We start from the raw sequence: 18,581 nt of genomic DNA on the forward strand, positions 1-18,581 counted from the left end.
ATTTTCCCTCCAGTGCAAACCCTGGTGGTGCCTGTGGGCAGTCACATTGTGCCACCCAACCATGCCACGCTGCACACTTGGGATCTCTTTGACCCTTTTCTGAACTCCTGGGTTCCTTCATTCCATAATGTGAAAGGACAGATTTCCAAAGCATTGGCATTACAGAGTGTGGCAATCATAAAGGCCACAGAAATGCGAAATGCACCCTTCAGTACATCTCAGCTTTATTTGTGATAAGATACACTGGTTTCAATTACTCTTGTGTCAACACAGTTTACAGGAAAAAAACCACTGGTTTTGAAGTCAAGAAGAAAAGGTGCTATTAGTGACAACTTGTGGCAAAGTTTCCAGGAAAAAAAATAAATTGTGCAATTCATTTCAATCTTAAGCCCTCTGCACAGTAAATTGAAGGTGAGGGACAGACACATGTTCAAAACACACTCAAATTAGGGGGAAGAAATCAATAGCATAGACCAGGCTGGGTAAAATACATTTTGGAAGACAAAGTCCTTGTGAGGTCCCAGAGAGTCAATTCCAGCTTCCTGTGAGGGGGTGATGGCAGGAGCTGTCAGTGAGTGGGAGCTGGTTTTGGGTTCACAGCTGCAGCAAAAACTGCCCACAGAGTGAAGGCAGGGGAAGGCACAAAGCCAACAGGGGCTTTCTAGAGCTGAAATTGATCTCAGTTCTGGGCTTAGGAATTTTATATGGAGACTCAGAGCAAGGCAGGAATAGATGGCTGTTTAGAAAAACTTCTGCTGGTTCCTGGGATGTGGATGGCTGGGAAGCTGAAGGAGCTTGCAGCAGCATGTGTGGAATAGATCCCTGAGTAGCTGCTGCCAACTCCATCCCCACTTACCTGCACTGCTGGCTATAGAGGCCCTGGAGATGATGTGCTGGGACAGAAGGCAGGGATAAGGATATTTTTTGGATCATGGCTGGAGGAAGAGTAGGAATGACTTTATAATTGCTTTTTTATCACTCTTTCTGACTATATTGACTTAATACTTGACACAGCTTTGGCTGGCAAGTAAGGCCCAGATACATTCAGAATTAGATATGACGAGGCTCATTCTTACATGAGAAGAAAATCAGCGGTTGCTACAGAAACAGCTCCATATCAGTCTCGTGGGGCATCTTTGCATCTGGCTTTTTTTCCCTTCTCCTTTGCTAATCTGTAGATAAGAGTCAAAGCAAGTGCAGCACATCCCACATCTATATAAAAGGTTGGAGGAGCTCTTCAGAGAGCAAAGTGTGAAAGAACATCTCATAGATAAGCTAAACTTAAATGAATGAGTTAATTTACACTCCCCCTGCAATTTCTTTCCTAGTTTTGCAACTCTTGCTAAGTTAATTGAGGTGAAAATTAAATGACACCAGTCAGCAAATATTTTAAAGACCTCCAAAACCAAAAAAGAGAAAGGAAATACTTAGAAAGAAAGAAATAGGAAAAAATCTGAGGGATTAGTTAGAATCTGTGTCAAGAAAATTGCATCTTGCAATGGAATAATAATCCAGACTCACTTTTAGGCAAGTTGTCTCACTTGATAAATTCAAGAATTAGTTAAAAGTAAGTGTGCATTATGGGTGAACAGGGACCATTCTGCACACTGCAGACCAGCTCACCAACAACATTCTTCAACTGGTTTCCTAAAATGTAATGAATTCTTGATGCTTAGTAGATTAATATTTATTGAGTGAATCAATGCTTAATTTATTAAAAAATTGCCTTCCTTGTATTTTAATATGATTTATTACTCATCAGTGCTTATTGCATTAATTAAGGATTGTGTTAATTTTGTGGAAGTGAACACGATCTGCTGCAGGTTTGCTCTGAGCCCTGGTGCGCTGCAGGGACTGTGCCTCTGGGCAGTGCCAGAGATGGAAACTACTCCAGGTGGGAAGAGAATGAATCACCAATGGCCTCTTCCTGCCCTTGGGATCTCAAACAGCCAGCAGAGTGGAAAAGAGGATGCTGCCCCTTAAGGGCAGGACAGGATTACAGCAGCAGCAGTGATACTATGATGATGCAGGGAATATTTCTGTTTGCCTCTTATAAATTATGGCTGGTGCCGTGGGGATCATTTCTGTGTCTCTTGTGGAATGCCCTTTTGTCAGCGTGGGTGAAATCCAGCCTTAGAGACGCGGGAAGCTGTCACCACTTTCCCAACCAGGGACAACACTCATCACATTTCAGTGCTCAGATTGTAAGAAATTCTTGGGACAGTGGGTTGCCTGAAGATTGGGATGGTCCCAAGCATCTCAGCAGGGGCAGGTGCTTGAGAAGTGGAAAATTCCTAAAGGCAGAACAAAAAAAAAAAAAAAGCCAGACATCTTGTGAGCTGAGTCTTTCAAGAAATCTGTCAAAACAGGGAGAGGGTGATCATGCTGGAGGGGGGCCACAGCTGCAATTTGCATCTTTCAGCACTGAAGAAAGAAGCAAATACATAAAGCCCCACAGCCACGATTCTTCTGATGAAATTATTTTATTAATGGATGTGACATTTGTAATGTCTCTCTCTTTAAATTCAAATACTGCTGTTTTTATAGCTGCTCATAAGTGAGTCTGTCTGGGTTTTTTTTTTTTTTTTTTTTTTTTAAATCCATCTAGTTACTAGGCTGCCTGCATCCAGCTGAGCCCTGGAAACGGCAGAGCTAGCACTGAGATCTGAGAGCAGGCAGGAATTTCCGGAAAGTGATTGTGTCCATAATTAGGGCATCTTTGCATGTTTAAATGCACGATTCTGGAATGCACTCTGCTGTTTGCTTCTCTCCGGGGCTGGAGTGAGTGTACACAAACTTCCCTTGAGGAGCTAAATCAGAGAAACCTTTTCAAGGTCCAGTGAAGGTCAGAGCTGAGAATTTTTTCCTCCCTCTGTCACCAGGCAGGCAGGAATCACCGAGCTCCAGCCTGGAGCACTTGGGTGGAGCCAGTGCCAAGAACCTGGTGGCATTTCAAATCCCTTGCAGCAGTTAGGTGTTAGATGCAAAAGATCAATCCTGCTCCACTTGAAGTCAGAGAAATAACTTCAGCCTAAAGTTCAACATATACACAAAGATTTCCTGGATCTGGAATTAATTTGTTTTTTCCAAGGTCAGCTTGAAGGCAGTATTCAAAGTGGAAAAAAGTTACAAACCAAACATTTGACTTGTAATAATTTCATTTTATTTCCCATTTGTTTGACCTGTCCTATATGCTTTTGTTTTCCTGACTCATCAAGCTAAGCTATTTTGGTTTTTCATTTAATGTTTATTTTTACCCCATTTAAGGACTCATGTCAGGACTGGGGGCCAGTTGGGCTGCATACCTTTCTCTCTGTTCCATATCTTTACATTTTCCAACTTTCTTTGATGCAGGATATTTATATTCCACCTTTTTTCCAAGTAGAGAGGCTTTCACGGAGTATAGGCTACAGATATATAGTTTCTGCTCTAGCTGTTCATTAGATATACAGCATTTGGAGTTCTAGTTGTGCTGAGAATGTAAGCAAAGCTTTTGGCCCAGTGGGGGCTAAGCTCTGGCATTTCACAGCTTTGTACATATGAATCAGGATTAAGGTGCAGGATCTATATAAAATTTAGCTCATTAGGAGATGTTTTGTCTCACAGCTCCCATTGGGAAGGTGGGTCCTGTGCTCACACACAGGATTTCTTACTCTGCTTTGCTGCTCCCAGGAAAGGAGGGGGGTGAGCAGGTGACACAAGGAAGCAGCAGGGTTTTCTGCTTCCTTTTACCCTGGCACACCTGGAAAAAGGTTTGGCATACATTGGCCCCAGTATTTTAGACTAAAGTAAATATGCTTGAGCACACTGTTAAGGTTATGCTCAGAACGACTTAGCAGAGTCAAGAGAACAAGGAGTTCCTCTGGAAAAAGACAGATAGGAATTTTCTCTCAAATATATTTTGTGTTGTGCCAGATGTAAGGAACTGAAGGCCAAGTAGGTTTCAGAAAATGTGCTTTTTTCAGCCTGACACCCCACTTGGCTTTCCAGCAGGCCAAATTTGCTGCTGTGCCCAACACAGCTCAAGTGTATTCAGTGGATGACCAACTGTGACCATGCACTTCAGCCAGTGAAGCTTTACCACAGAGAAATGATGGGTTTGGAAAGGAGTTTCATCAGTCATGATTTCCAAGGAAGAGCACTCAGGGTAGGGAATACCAAGTCAATGTTTCCTCCTCAAGGACTTTCAGCTGTCACATAGGGAATACAGTGAGTGCAGTGATGAGAATTAGATTGGAAGATCAATAGGGCTGACAATAAATGAAAGTAACACAGACATTATTGAGCAAATTAGGAGAGAGAAATTAAACTGGACAGTATAATCTGCAATACCTGCTAGACACACTGATGTTGGGCAAAGTTAGGAAGAAGACAGTAAGTTGGAAAGTGCTGTGATGAAGGGGCAGTAGCAGTCTGTCCATGAGATGAGGAAAGCCCTGCTTGTGACAGAAAGCGCTCAGCCCACGGAAAAGTGGAAAAAGATGATAATGGTCCAGGAGCACCTGGATTTAAGTGACAAGCTACAGAGAGACAGTGGTGGAGAGATCACCTGAGACTGGGAACATGGGATAGGCAACAGCGCTGGTTACATATTACAGGAAAAGGGAACCTCAGATGCACCCCACCATCACAAAGGCTTTGGTGGGATTTTTGGCTTGTTCCAGGCCAAACATTTTCCTATCTTTCTCAAGGTAAGGGTTTGTTCACCCTGTGAAGATTTTCAACCATTCCAGAAACCAGTCCTCTGTGTAAACTTGATTATTTGCCATAATAACTGCCTGTACTTTGCTGTCTGTACACATATCCAGTGATGATCAAATCTGGCAAGCTTTTGGAATGAGGGATATCCAGTGACAACGAGATCCATGGGCTGACTGCACTCAGAATGTAAAGGAAGCATTCCTTTTATCAGTCCTGAGTTTGTCTAGATCCTCTTGCATGTCTTTGAAATGTTTACCCCAAGGCAATATAATTGTGTTTGATCACATACAGGCATTGAGTCAATGATTGATATGAATAAAGAATTTAGAGTTGCTTGTCCTGGTTCCATGTCTTCTTCCCTGTGGAATCAGAAATCACTTTTATAAATATATCGGTCCATCTGTGCTTCCAGCTATTCATTTCCAGTATATGTTCCAAAAAAGAAATAGTAACACTTTATAAGCACAAATAAAAACACATTAAAAGGACTGAGGAAGGGGTTTTTTCCTCCCTCGTAAAGTACATGTGGATCCCTTCCAAAGGAGTTACTGTGAGCCATGTAACTTGTAATTAATCCTGCTGTAAATGTCAGAACACTTACTTTGCAGGTCTAAGCTGACCCACTAAAATTAGTCCCCTTTTAACAATTCCTTTATAATTTGTTTTTCAGCAGAAACGGCGGCTTGACCTCCTGACAATAACCAGCCCCGGTAAGTGAGCTCTGCCGCGCCGCTCTCTTCTCTTTCCTTAAAGAGATGGTTGTCTAAATGTGTTTTTTCCCCCGCCTCTGACATGCAAAATGAAAAACACTGTTCCCCAGAAAATCTTTCACCTAATAAAAAGTGACAGCTATATTGTGCTCGGCAAAGCCCCGGGCAGTTATCCGTTCACAGAGCTGCCTCTTCAGACCTTTACTCTATGAATTGGAGTGCTGATATTTCTTTAAGCCTCCTGGGGTTACAGTTAGTGGTTTATCTGCAGGGCAGATGCCCTCAAATTCACAAAGTGTGCTCAAGTATCACAGAAATGCAAGCTTGACTTTCCTTGGTGGCAAACAGAGGCAGTCTGGGGAGCTGGGAGATGGTGGCACTTGACGTGTGTGGAAGGAGACACAAGGTCCAGGCTCAGGGCTGAGAACCCCAGTGTGGGTCAGGAAGTATTTAGGTGGAATTAAAATGCCTTAAACTTCATGATGGCTTTTGTCATTTACCTGTCAAGGAGATAAACCAAGATTTGTTCTTATTGGGAAAGTGTGGGGCTGTGGCAAGAGTGAGCTTTGAAGGTCTCAGCACGTGGTGGAAATGCAGCTTGGTTCAGTTGTGCTCCTCTGTGGTCTCAGCCCTTAAGGCTCAAATTCACAACGTGTGTTCAAGTACCACAGAAATGCAGGCTTGACTTTCCTTGGTGGCAAATGGGAACAGTTTGGGGAGGCTGGGGGATTTGGGAGATTTGTGTGGCTTTTAATTTATTCCTATTTGCCTGGCTCACTTTCCATTAGCTGCTACAGCAGTTTGCTGCCCACCAGCTTCAGATGAATCCCTGCTCAAATAGTGCCACATTTTGGTTAACTTTGTTCATTTTTCAGATGTGTGTATGAATTATGTTTTCAGGTGGGCTTTAACTGGGACTAATGAATTCTGGCCTTAACTGGTAATAATGTGCTAGCAGAGTGAACAGGTGTTATGGGAAGTGAACAAAATGTGACACACATTTCCTTGGATAACAATTTTGCATCAATAATTGTTCTGACACTCTAAATGTAGATATAATCTGTGACATGGTTTCTCCTTCACTAACCTTGTTAAAATAATAAGAATTAAAATAAGGAGGAGGAACACTGTGTTGGGACAGATGTTTGAGGCTATTGGCAATTGCATCACATTTCTGCATGTTCACTTTTCACGCAGTTTGCAATTATGTTAATGTATGCTCAGGGCACTTGCTGATAAAAGCAACAATACAGTGTGATACAGCTATTGTCACTATTCTAACTGTAACTTCAAGGACAAACATGGCACATTTTTCATTTTCCATATCTTCAGCATTCCCTGTTTCTAGAGGAAAAAGAAAAAAAAAAAAAAGATCTCTGAAGGTCTTAATCATAGCACACACTCAGATCTTGGATAAGGGCACTGAAGTCTACGGGCACTTTTCCAATAGGAGAAAAGAGGGTTGGGGACCAGAATGACTTAATGTGAGGCTTTTCTGTGAGACAAACCTATGATACTTTTCTCATAATTTCTGACACAGTATTCAGTGTAAAAGGGTTGATTGGGCTGAGTTTGTGCATAGATGTGATCAGTAAATAGCTGTAGCTTTGGATCTCTGTTTAATACAGCAATCTACTAAATGAACACAGCAATTAGTTACAAGGATCTTCAATAACTGTGTAGGTAGGTATACTGCACTAAAAGTGGGTGAAAAGCTTTCTATAACGAAGAAAATACCTTTTCTGAAATGCAAGTTTTACCCTTTGATATTTAAGCAGAAATCTACCATAAGTGGATACAGAGGGGAAAAAAAATAATACTTGTTCATGATTACATAATAAAGTGCCTGTAGTTTTTCCTTCAGTAGAGGCATTTTCAAAAGATGCTTGGTGCTGGATCGGGCCAAACTTACCAAAGAGCCTAAAGCTGAGATTTTTCAAAGGGGTTGAAAAAGTTAGGCACTCAATTCCTAGTAGGATTGGAAAATGTCAGCCTGTGGATTAAAGGGTCTAGTTTCAGCCCTACAAATACAAAAATAAAATAAAATAAATCATAGCCTTGGGGCTTTTATCTGTCTTTGGAGACTGCTACTTTAAAATATTTAATTCTTTGAGTCCTAGTTCTAAGATCTGTCATTGACAGTCGGCTTTTACAAAATCGTGATATCAGTTATGATGGCTGAGATCAGCCATGATCACTGTCAACCCTTAATTTACTGATTCAAATGAGGGGCTGAGCTGTTTAGTTGCACCTGCCAATCCTCTGGGACTTGTTTCTGTTCTCCACCTTGCCGCAGGCAGGCAGCCTTTGCTTTTGGCAGAGGTCACACAGCTTTAGTTCGAGTTGTGAAAGTCCTGTGTCCCACAAGGGGTGTTGGCCACCAAAACCCTAGTGCTTAATTGTAAGAATAGACAAAGGGCTTCAAAAGAAAAGGTGACCTCTGAGATTTGCACTTCTGTCACAATGAATATCATCTCTCTTTCTTGTGTGTGTGTGTGAAGCTCTTGAACCAGTTTTTCTACCTTTAGTCAAGAATTGATGGTGATCCCTCGCAGACAGTACAACAACTGTTCTCCATGTGCTGCTAAAACAATTTCCAAAAACTGGCCAGCCAATTAAGGAGATTAATTGCAAGGTAAAATAAGGCCATTAATGTAAGTTAAGTGTTGTTGAGACTCAGGTGGCAAAACATTTAAAGAGTGTTTGTGGAATCACAGAAACCTTAACGTTATCTCATGGCAGGCACACTGCTTCCCATGGCCATGGCTGTTGCATGATGCCCCAGAAATCACCCCCAGAAGGGTCAGAATTTGTGCCTTTCTTGTTCCCTGAACCTCACCCCTGTCTGTGCTGAACCCACACTGAGAGTGACCCAGTGCTGCCCCTTGCCCTGCTCCACATGGCTTCCAACCCCCAAGCAATGTGTGCTGGCTTCCTGAAACCTGCCTGAACAGGTTCTGGGCTTAAAAAGCACATCTGTATGTTAAACTGAACAGGTATAGACCATTAATCTATATTCTGGACTGAAAGAAATCTGGGCAAAAGTGAAAAAAATAAAAGAAACAGGAATCCAGATGACTGGAGCTGCAGCTCCAACTACGCCGTTTTTATGCAACATGCAGGGCTCACCTCTTCCAGCACCCTAATAAAGCAGGTATGGAAAGCTCCACACTGTGCCCCAAACTGGAGGAAGTCTTTGCTTTGCTGTGGATCTCCAGAAACAGCCAGACACAAATGATGCATAAGCTGGGAGCAAGCCAGACTCCCTCGTGCTCAAATATATTCCTTTGAAGTAACTGACACCCCTGTAAAATGTGGAGGGGAGTTCACCGCTCTGGCTTGCTGCTGAGTAGCTGGAGGAATGTTAAGTTAAATTTATCAATGTTCTCACCACACTCCTTTCTTCTTGCCCCTTGACATGTGAGGTACAATTAGAGTGCTGCTGTACAGTTCAGGGTGCCCGAGTCAGAGCTGGTGTGCGCAGTGGGGTGGGGGAAGGATGTTAAAAATTCATTAGGAGCTGGCAGGGACATGCTGGCAGGGAGTGGGACATAATGAGATTTAAGTTTTGGTAATTTAAATTTTCTTTAAACCCAGATTTACCTTTGAATTGCATCCAAAACATTTCTTTAACACTATTCTAGTTGTCTTTGAGGTTTACGACCAAAGCTTGAGGTAGTTTAATTTGGCCTTGTTGCACAAAGGAGATGAGGATCTGCCCTTCATTTCTCTGTGATCATGTTCTAGTAGCACTTTGAACATGCACATGCAATCACATCACATTTTGTGGTAACCACTCAATAGCTGCAAATAGGATGCCCCTGTTTCCATAGCTTTTCCATGGAGACACAGCTTTTTGCATCTCCTGTGTTTATGATAATAACACAGCTTTCCAATTTCTCTTCTCAGTAAGGTAAGTTCCTCTCCCACTGAAGTATTTTTTAATTATTGATACCATAAATGGAAGTGTGTTGGAAACTATTGGCTTTGAAAATAGCTAACATGTGATATTATCCAAGAACCATCAGGAAAATTCTTTTGAAATTCTCTTTGATTCAGCCATCCTCAGGGCTTTATCCTTCTCTACCAGTCTCTCTACTGCCAATTTAAAATAACATTCTCTTGAAATCAGTGCAATGTCAGGAGAAATTCATCAGCACCGTAGGTGCATGTTTCCCAGATGTATATAAACCTACTACATTTGGCAGCAGTAAATTGATTGCATTTAAAAAACCTGGGGTAGTTGAATATTCCGTAGTGTCCAGCTTGGCTACAGCACAGAATACAAAGTAATTTTTTTAAGTTTCTTTCAGCTCTGTTTTAGATGAAAAAATGTAAGTGCTGACTCGGTAATTCGCAGCTTTTGATTTACTCAGATTGTCCTCATGTGTAAGCCACATCAGAGCTTTACAGGCAGGGACAGAGTAAAATAATCCTAATCTCTATTGAGATTTGATCAGAAATGTTAATGGTTTGTACATGCTTCCTCCTAATATTCAAGATCTTACACTTTTAGACAGGGAAAAAAGCTTGATTTTAAAAGTATTTATCAGTCTGATCTATGTGGTGAAATATTCTCCCCCCTTTAATATCATCAGTGCTGCATGCTCTAAAAATGTCTCCATTTCATTAATTTGTGATATACTGCTACCCTGAATTCTTTTAAGGTGGCTTTAGCTTCTGCCATACATATTTTACTGCTTTAAATTATAGATATAGGACTGTTGCCTAGTTAATTTCCTCTGGTTAGGAAAATATATTTCTGCTCTCCTGGCATTGCATAAAGTGATATGTGGGATTTGCTATATTTTTTAGCTGATTAAGTTTTGCATTTCTACATATTACTGTTTATGAGACCTCAAGTAAAAGTGCATAAAGGAAGGAGAAGTTTTATAGTATATTTCAAAGTTTCATTTAACTATAAATTTCACCACTAAGCCCTGCTACAAGACTTTTCCATTACCTTCCTGGATAGTCTGGCTATCAACTTCTTTCTAATTGAAGCATGAAAATAATATGAACTCAAAGTCATGAAGCTATAAGACAAGTATTAGTAAAAATGATACCAACTAATAAAATGTGACAGAAAGTTGTTTGCTGCTAAAACTCGAGGACATTTTTTTTTTTTTGCAAGTCCTTATTAATTAATAGCACATTGATTTTGGTCTAAGTATGTGTCAAATGATGGCACTGAAGATTTTAAACAGCCTAACATAACCACTGCTCATGTTTGTTAGTGAAGCTTCACGTGCTCTTTTACTTGCAAAACTGGTGGAGAAAAGAAATTACTTAGAATTCCAGTAATAATTGAGTCTTTTAATGCTCAGTGAATTATTTTCCATATCACTGGCTATTAATCCACCCATTTGCCCACAATAATATGAGACAACTGGGGGAGTCAGAATCTCACTGCTCAGTAAGGCAATAGACCCCAAATGGTTTGTCTGAACCCACAGTACTTCCCTACATAAAAATAAAATATAAATGCTAGAATCTCTGCTCAAAGTGAAATTCTTGTGTTGTCTGTCTTAGCTGAACCATAAAGGTACAGGAAGAAGTTTGTTCCAGACTTGATGAAACTTTAGCAAGATAATTGTACTAACACAGAGCAGAAGGAAGACGTGGACTCTTTTTCCTTTTTTTGTGCCATTAGGTTGACTTCAGCTGTCCTGAGGCTAATTAGGAAATTTTACTGTATCCAATTTCTCATCTTTACAGTATCTGAAGAGCTGTAAGAATTTCCATTTGCTGTGATAAGGAGAAATAATATTGTTGCTTGTAATTACTCTTTCATGCAGATCAGTACCTTCTAATTCTCAGTTACACCTCTGCATTTGCCAGAATAATAATTGCAGAGATGCCTCCTACTCCAGGGTCTTTTCCCTTCCCTCACACCATGTCCCAAGAGAATAAATCCTCCCTGATCTTTCTGCCTGTCCCCTGACCTATTTCCACCTGTGTCACCAAACATCGCCCACATCCATCTCCAATATCCCAGTTTTGAGTTCTACTGAAATGACATTTTTTTTATTCAATAATGAAACCAGAACTTTATGCCCATTTGGTTGTAGAATGTTTACTTTCAGTAAGGCTGTTTCATCCCCACCTTTGCATTTAAAAAAGTGACCTTTTTTTGGGTACATGTAGAAGAAGTGATATTTGCGAAGTCAAAATAAGACTGCAGAGAAGATATTCTAAAGGCTAATCCATTACTTTTGAAGAAAAATATCAAGCTTTACCACAATTCCTTATTATTATTCTGGGTCACCATGGTGTTTCCATGCACCTTGGCATGTCCCTTTAATTGGTTCCTTACATGGGAAGGTCCAGCACAGTTGCATTGAAAGCTGACATTTCTAACTAACTGACCTTTTCAGGCCCAGTGACACTCCTATAATGATTATCCTCTAGCATTGTTTGGACACAATACCACATACTTCACAGCACATAAAGAATATGTTCTTTGAGAACTATTCAAAATGCCCAATCTCAAGTTAGCAAAATGAGAAAATTGGGTGCAAACATTCATCAGAGTGTTATTGTGCAGGTATCGATTTGAATGCCCTTTCATTTCTCTGGGAAAAAGTGTTGTATTATAGAGCTTTAAATTAACTTCTGTTCTGTTTTTTTCCCCCAGTAAGTATAAAAAGGTCAAATTCATTCATAAGGCTGAATAGATTTGCAGGATATAAGCAATAAGATAGCAATCAACCTTCAAATAACCTTTAAAGAGACAGTATCTTTTCTTATGAACAGTAATTGATCTGCTCATTAAGTCACTGGGTACTCTTTGGGGCTCACCTGGGCAAAAATGTGTAAGACCTGTGATGAAAGGATGTCAGCTACAGCAAAACAGGAACAAATCCTCACGTGGAAATCTAAATATCTTACAGGTTTTGAGGGGTGTAAAGTTGATGAGAGGATTGATATTGCAACATGAATTCCTTGACTTTGCTGTCATAAGGGTGAGTGGGAAAGATGTAGAAAAGACCTTGAAGTGTGAATTTGGTATTTGTGAGGATGACAACCAGAGCACGTTCATACCTGCCTGAAACCTGGATACATCTTCAACTTGCCTTTTGGATTTAGTGGCCAGTGTGGGAGGGTGACCACTGCCTCTGGCCAGTCCGTGTATAGGGGGGGCACATACAGGGGCCTGTGCTACACATGGGATAGGGCCAGGCATTGTTCCTCTGTTAAATTCAGTCAGATTGTCAAATGGAGGCTTTCCATGCACCACGAGGGCTTTGGGGATGTCTGGGGGGGTTAAACATCTCTGCCTGCATGGACATAAAACCCATGCCCAGGTTGTTGCAGCGCTGAGTCCCTGGGTGCTGCCTCCTGTCACGTCCAGCCCTGGGCTGTGGCTCTGCAGCTCCTCTTGTGTGAGCAGGAGCTGCTCAAGGACTGCTGGAAATCTCTTCAAGGCAACAGTGCCTAGGCAAAGACTAGCTCAAAGTGCCAGGATTGCCAATTTTAGATAGCAATCAGAAGATTAGTGTCCTGACCATGTCCATGTTTCATTTCTGCATGTAAATCCAGACTATGTTTTTAGTATTATTTTTATGAATTGCACAGAAGCTGAGGACTATCTGTGCATAATTGATTACAGTGAGTTGTCTTGGTTCTTATCTTTGATCAGAATTTTCAGAAGCAGCAAGTATCCCAGGTGACAAGGCTTTTTATGCTATAAATGTTTGCACATAATACCTTCTGTTTTACTTCACAATGTGCAGAATGAGCATCTCACTCATTTAGAGGGACTGAAAATCAGCAAGTCTGTGCACAGGTGTATTGTGATCCCCTTCTTGTGTAAGCTCAAGGAAAACTTAAAATAGAAACTTTTTTTTCTCATAAACCCCTTATTTCTTCAGTATCAGATGGAAAGGATGGAAAACTTTCTTCCTTTTTAGTGAAATTTTAATTCTCAAGGTCACCTGTCACTCTTCACTGAGGCACATTTCTTCTCACTGAATGACCTGAACAAGACTAAGTGGAAATCATTGTATTAAACATCTAGAAGGCAGCAGAGGATTATATTGACACTGCAAAATAGAACACAGTGCAGAAATGCATGAGCCAGCAGAGCCCTGAACAGCAGAGCTGTGCTGCAGCCTCACCAGTGTGGGGACAGCTGCCCCCAAGCCCTGTTACTTGGGTGCTGTGCCAGAGACAGAGAAGCCCCAAGTCCTTTTTTCACTGGCTTTAGCATTCTGTTATTCCAGTGCAGCTGAATTGCACCTGGGCCTGAATCTTAGCTTGTGTCTTTTTTTTTTTTTTTTTTTTTTTTTTTTTTATCCTAGCCAGGCACATGCAGCAACTGTGCTTCATTTCTATTTTAGCTGCATCCATGTACCCCAGTCCACAGGGGTGTCTTCCTGCTGGATGAAGTGACAACAAGCTGCTCCTAAATAATTGGCATCTTAAGTAGACAAAGCTCAGGGCAGTGGATGGGAAACATAGAAAGCGAATGTCAAAAATAAAATGTTATTTTTTTGTGTCTCTTTGCTCCCCCTTTCCTCCAATCTCTGATGTAACAGAAAATGGGAAAAACAGTGGTGATTATACAGCAACAATGAGTGGGACTGAGGAAGAGGGGAGCAGGAACTGCACAAAGCACTTTTCCTAAGCTCATTTGTTTCTAAGGATTGCCAGTGGGCTCATTTTTTTTGTATGCAGAACATTTCTGTTAAAGCAGTCAGCCAAGGTCACAGGGAAACCCACAAGAAAGGATAACCTAGAGCCCTTATTATTATTTTGAGCTTGTAACAAAGGAATTTTTAGTAGAGATTTGAATGGGGAAGGTGTGCTGGTTCTGTGAATTCAGACTGTAAGTGCAGCATAAGCCATGGTGGAAAAGAGACTTTCTCATCACACAGCTCAGTGCAGTTGTGGAGGGAGTCATTTGAGCTGCTGCTAAATGAGATAACGTGAGGACTGTTAGGCAGCAGCAGCACTGCAGTGTCCTTAAGAAGCAGTTAAAGGAAGGTGAAATACTGTTTGAACACCACGCTCTGCTCCTGACGTTGCACAAGACCCTGCTGTGAGTGCCAGGACAGAGAGTGCTGCCAGAGCAGCCAGGCAGAGGAGGGGAAGGGTCACAAGGCAGCACAAACCAGAGTCACATTTCTGGGCCACATGAATCAAAATGAAAATAACTGTTTTCCAAATACCTAGGAGATAGCAGAAGACTGTGTTATTCATGATGCTTTATTTTATTACCTGCCCTGCTGCACAGCTGCATCCCTTGTTCTTATCCTCTGGGGTCTACTGCTAGGAGGAAGGAAGGAAGGATTATCTGTAGAGACCCTGATTTTTCTGCCCATCCTCCAGGGAGCCTCACAGCAGTGCAAAATTCTGTTGTGCTGCTGCCTATCCCCTGGTCTGAGCCCACCTTCCTTTCAGGAACTGTGAGTGTGTAGGGCCTGTGGCTGGATGCAAAAGGAACCCTCACTTAGACCTGCTGCACGTTTGCTTTGGGATCTGATCCTGAGCACTTAAATTGCAGCTGACTTGGACCAAACCCCCAATTCTTGTCAAAGGTTGGACAAACCCAACAGCGAGAGCGACTTCACGCTGATCCCGAGCTGAGCCCCCTCACTTTGGGAGCTGGGTTTGAGTTTTGTTATCCAAGCACTCAAATATCTTTCCGTGGACTGGGAAACTTTCCTAAATGTCTCGTTTGGGCTCTGGGCTGGATCAGCAGCAGCAGCATAGCCAAGCAAGGCATTCCCACCTCTGGGGGACACCTCTGCCAGGGCGCTGGCGTTCACACCAGCTTGCGTGGCCACTTGTGGCATATCAAAAAAATGCCTCTGGAAGCCCCCAGCATGAGCAGAGCTGGCAGGCAGCAGTGTTGCTGCTCATAAATAAAAACCCAGATGCCAGGCTGCCCTGGGAGGGAGCTCTCCCTGCAGCCTGGCTGTGGAGCTCAGGAATTAACTGTGGAGTATTGCTCTCTGAAGGCTTCGTGTTATAGTTCTGTTTTCTTCACCTTCAACCCCACAATGGATTATGGCCATACTTTCTCCTATAACTAAATGCTCTTCTGTCCTTTGACAAAACAGATTTGTGTCTTTTCATAGCTTTCTGTAGAGGGCTAATAATACATGGGAAAGCTTTACTGCCCACAGGAGGCTTTGCCGGGCCGTAATAATAAGAAATGCTGTTGAAAAGTCATGATCAATGTTAATTCAGTTATTTTTCATTTTCTCTTTTTTTATAATGAAATCTTCTACTTTATGCATTTTATCCAGTGCTACCCTATGAATTGCTAGTTGGAGAGAGGGGTCATTGGTTATAAAAATGAGTTCTTGCTGTTTGTCCTCATACGAAAATAACAGCAATATTTTGAAATGATGAATTTAAGGGAGGAAAAAAAACGGTGGAATCTTGGATGTACAAAAGATGTAAATATTGTTTTCCAGGTTTTATGGTTCCCCGATGCCTCCTCTAATTGCATAGCTAACCCTGAGTTTATTAAGTTATTTTCCAGAGTCAAACTCATTTGTAAACATGTCAGAATAAAAACTAAATTTAAAAAACAAAACCTTTGGATTAGAATTCTGGAGTGATAAACAAACTAATTTAGAATGTATTTGCATGTAATTTACATGTGCCAAAATAGGATTGCATGTGGTTTGTAAATACAGTTCTTGAATCTATTTAACATTACAGAATAGCACAGAAGAAATTAATAGTAGCTCAAAAAAAAAGAAAAAAGGTTAAAATAATAAAAAAATGGCTTCAAATGGCCCATGTTTGAATGTGATTCAATGTGCAGAAACTGGTGAGGAGAGATAAGCACGCAGGGAAAACTGTAAATTCTAGCAGCAACATCTGTAGTAGTTAGAATACCATGTTTTATAGCAATTCCTTACCTCCCCCCACGGACATTACTATGGCACACAGCATATTTATTATTCACTTCCTGCAAGAGATGTTTGCCTAGCATAGCCTTAAAGATAAAGTCTGCTTCCTTTCTTTTAATGTTCACTCACTCAAAGATGATGTGAGCTTCCATTTGAAGCCTCTGGGCCAGTTTGACCTGTAGGCTTTGGCTCAAGATAACAATTTGTAATTATCTGGGTTATTGCAGTGGTGCCAAAGGATCCATCAGCAGGTAAATCCTTTGCTGGGTGCAGTCCCCATCTGGAAAAGAGCTGAATCCTTCATGTTTTTTTCCACTTGAAATGCATCATAGAATCACAGAATGGCTTGCACTGGAAGGGATGGTAAAAATCATCATGTTCCACACCCTGCCATGTGCAGGGAGGATTTCCCTCCCTTAAATGAGGTTCCTCGGGGCCCACATATGTCAGCAGTCAGGGTGGAGCACATGGTACCACCCCATCTCTGCCTGCTGTTTCCAGAATATGCAGAGGGAAACGTCACCTGTGGAGACCAGGGGCAGAGGGAGTGGCAGCAGCCTTGAGACTTAGCAGGTCTGGCTTTGGCCCTTGGCCTCTGCTCCTGCTGTCAGTGCTGAAATGTGTCTTATTCTGGGCCTTGGGATTAAAGCAGCTGTCTTGGAAGGAAGAGGAAATGCTCTCTGGATAGAAAGGGATTGAGTAAATGCAAATGTGAGCCCTGAGTTTAATAGCACTGGATTGCATCGCTGGAGTTATGGGGAAAGAATGCTTTATTTACTATAACAAATATATGTAATGCATGTTTTCAGGCTTGTCTTCAAATGCCATGGAATATCCCTTCCCATATTCACAGCAAAGCAGCCTGGAGCTTAAAGTGACAGCAAAGTGATCCTGCAATCTTTGCTGTAAGAGGGTCTGCACAGCTGATCAGTGTTCAATCCTACTTTTTTCCAGACTTTGCTGAGAATAAGTAGAAATTTAAGGATTTCTCCTATGAATCCTGTGATATTTTTTTCCACTGGATTAATTTAATATATTTTATTTAATTTTTAGATAAAGGGGAGGAAAAAAAGAGTTGGGAGAAGCAGACTTTATGGGATAGGAGGCAGAGCTTTGTGGTGTATTTGTTATTTAGCATTTTGTTTGAGCACCATGGAAGAATATTATCAAGAATATTATCAACCTTTCCATACATTTTTCAGTTCATAATAGTTCTGTTTCAATGTGCAGATAAATGTTGCTAAGTATTTTCTTGTACTTCTTATCATTTCATCTCTGGAAGAAATTAATTGTAGCTTGAAGAAAAGGGTTTATTTCCCACTTGGCTGTGAGCCATTTTGTATATCTGCTTTAAATGTTAATTATTAATTAGGATATAATCTATTTAAATCTATTTAGCTGTCCATTTCTTCCAAAGAAGGCAGCCGGATGAAACAAGAAACATGCATCATTATAGGGATGATAAATTAGGCCTCATCCCAGGAGAAGACAGTTCCTCAACACCAAGGCTGAGATATACCAGGGAGGGGAGGAGCCTCCCAGCCTTGTCCACTTGGTGCTGGATACAGAGAGTGAGGACACCAACATGGATTTTATAATTAAAGTATTGGTAGTAAGGGACCATCATTCCTATAACATTCATTCTAATGGAGTTGTTGTTGCTGGGGAATGGACTTAGTGGGAGGATGAGTGTTTTTAAGGTGTACTGGAAAGTGAGGAGCTGTAAAAACAACAGCAGGTGATCAAAAAAAGAAAAAAAAATCCAACAAGTAATAAAACTCTTTTGCATGTATCCCAGGTGAGGCAGACTCCTTCTATGAGCATCAGTGAAGCTGCAGCATTTGCAAGTCTTACAAAATCTGAATGAATTTGCTATTTTGGGAGAGTGAAGTTGGGATGTATATCTTTATGGACATGAATGGCTTCTTGACAGAAAATATGCCATGGCTACATTAATCAACTGAGTCCTGAAGATGAAATGTGAGGCTGGCAATTGGCACCAATGACCAGCTGTGAAAACAGGAGTTTCTCTCATTTCTTTTAATTATATTTTTGTTCAAATATTTACATATTTTATCTCTTATTTATTGCAAACTTTATATCAACAGCAAAAAGAGACGCTTTGGATTAAATTTTTTTATATTTGTGTATTTAGGTCTTTATTTGCCAAGTTAAATGCAAAACAGAGCCCTTGTTTATATGAACAGTATCTATATGGACTTATCTACAGGAACAGTTGAAAAGCTGGGCACTGGATTGCACAGCTCATCAGTGTAGCTTCAAACCTTTCCCAGCAAAT

At 41.2% G+C, this 18,581-nt stretch overlaps 1 protein-coding gene across 1 annotated transcript in view; it reads left to right on the forward strand.

Annotated features, from left to right (window-relative positions):
* The window catches only part of AGBL4 (AGBL carboxypeptidase 4), an 880,299-nt gene that overhangs the window by 461,833 nt on the left and 399,885 nt on the right, over positions 1 to 18,581 (forward strand). Inside the window, exon 6 of the mRNA XM_041421668.1 lies at positions 5,372 to 5,411. Within this exon, the coding sequence (XP_041277602.1) occupies positions 5,372 to 5,411 (40 nt within the window). The remainder of the gene's footprint in view (positions 1 to 5,371; positions 5,412 to 18,581) is intronic.

Source organism: Onychostruthus taczanowskii, unplaced genomic scaffold (genome assembly GCF_017590055.1).
Source record: "Onychostruthus taczanowskii isolate IOZ18803 unplaced genomic scaffold, ASM1759005v1 scaffold7, whole genome shotgun sequence".
NCBI classification, from domain to species: Eukaryota; Metazoa; Chordata; class Aves; order Passeriformes; family Passeridae; genus Onychostruthus; species Onychostruthus taczanowskii.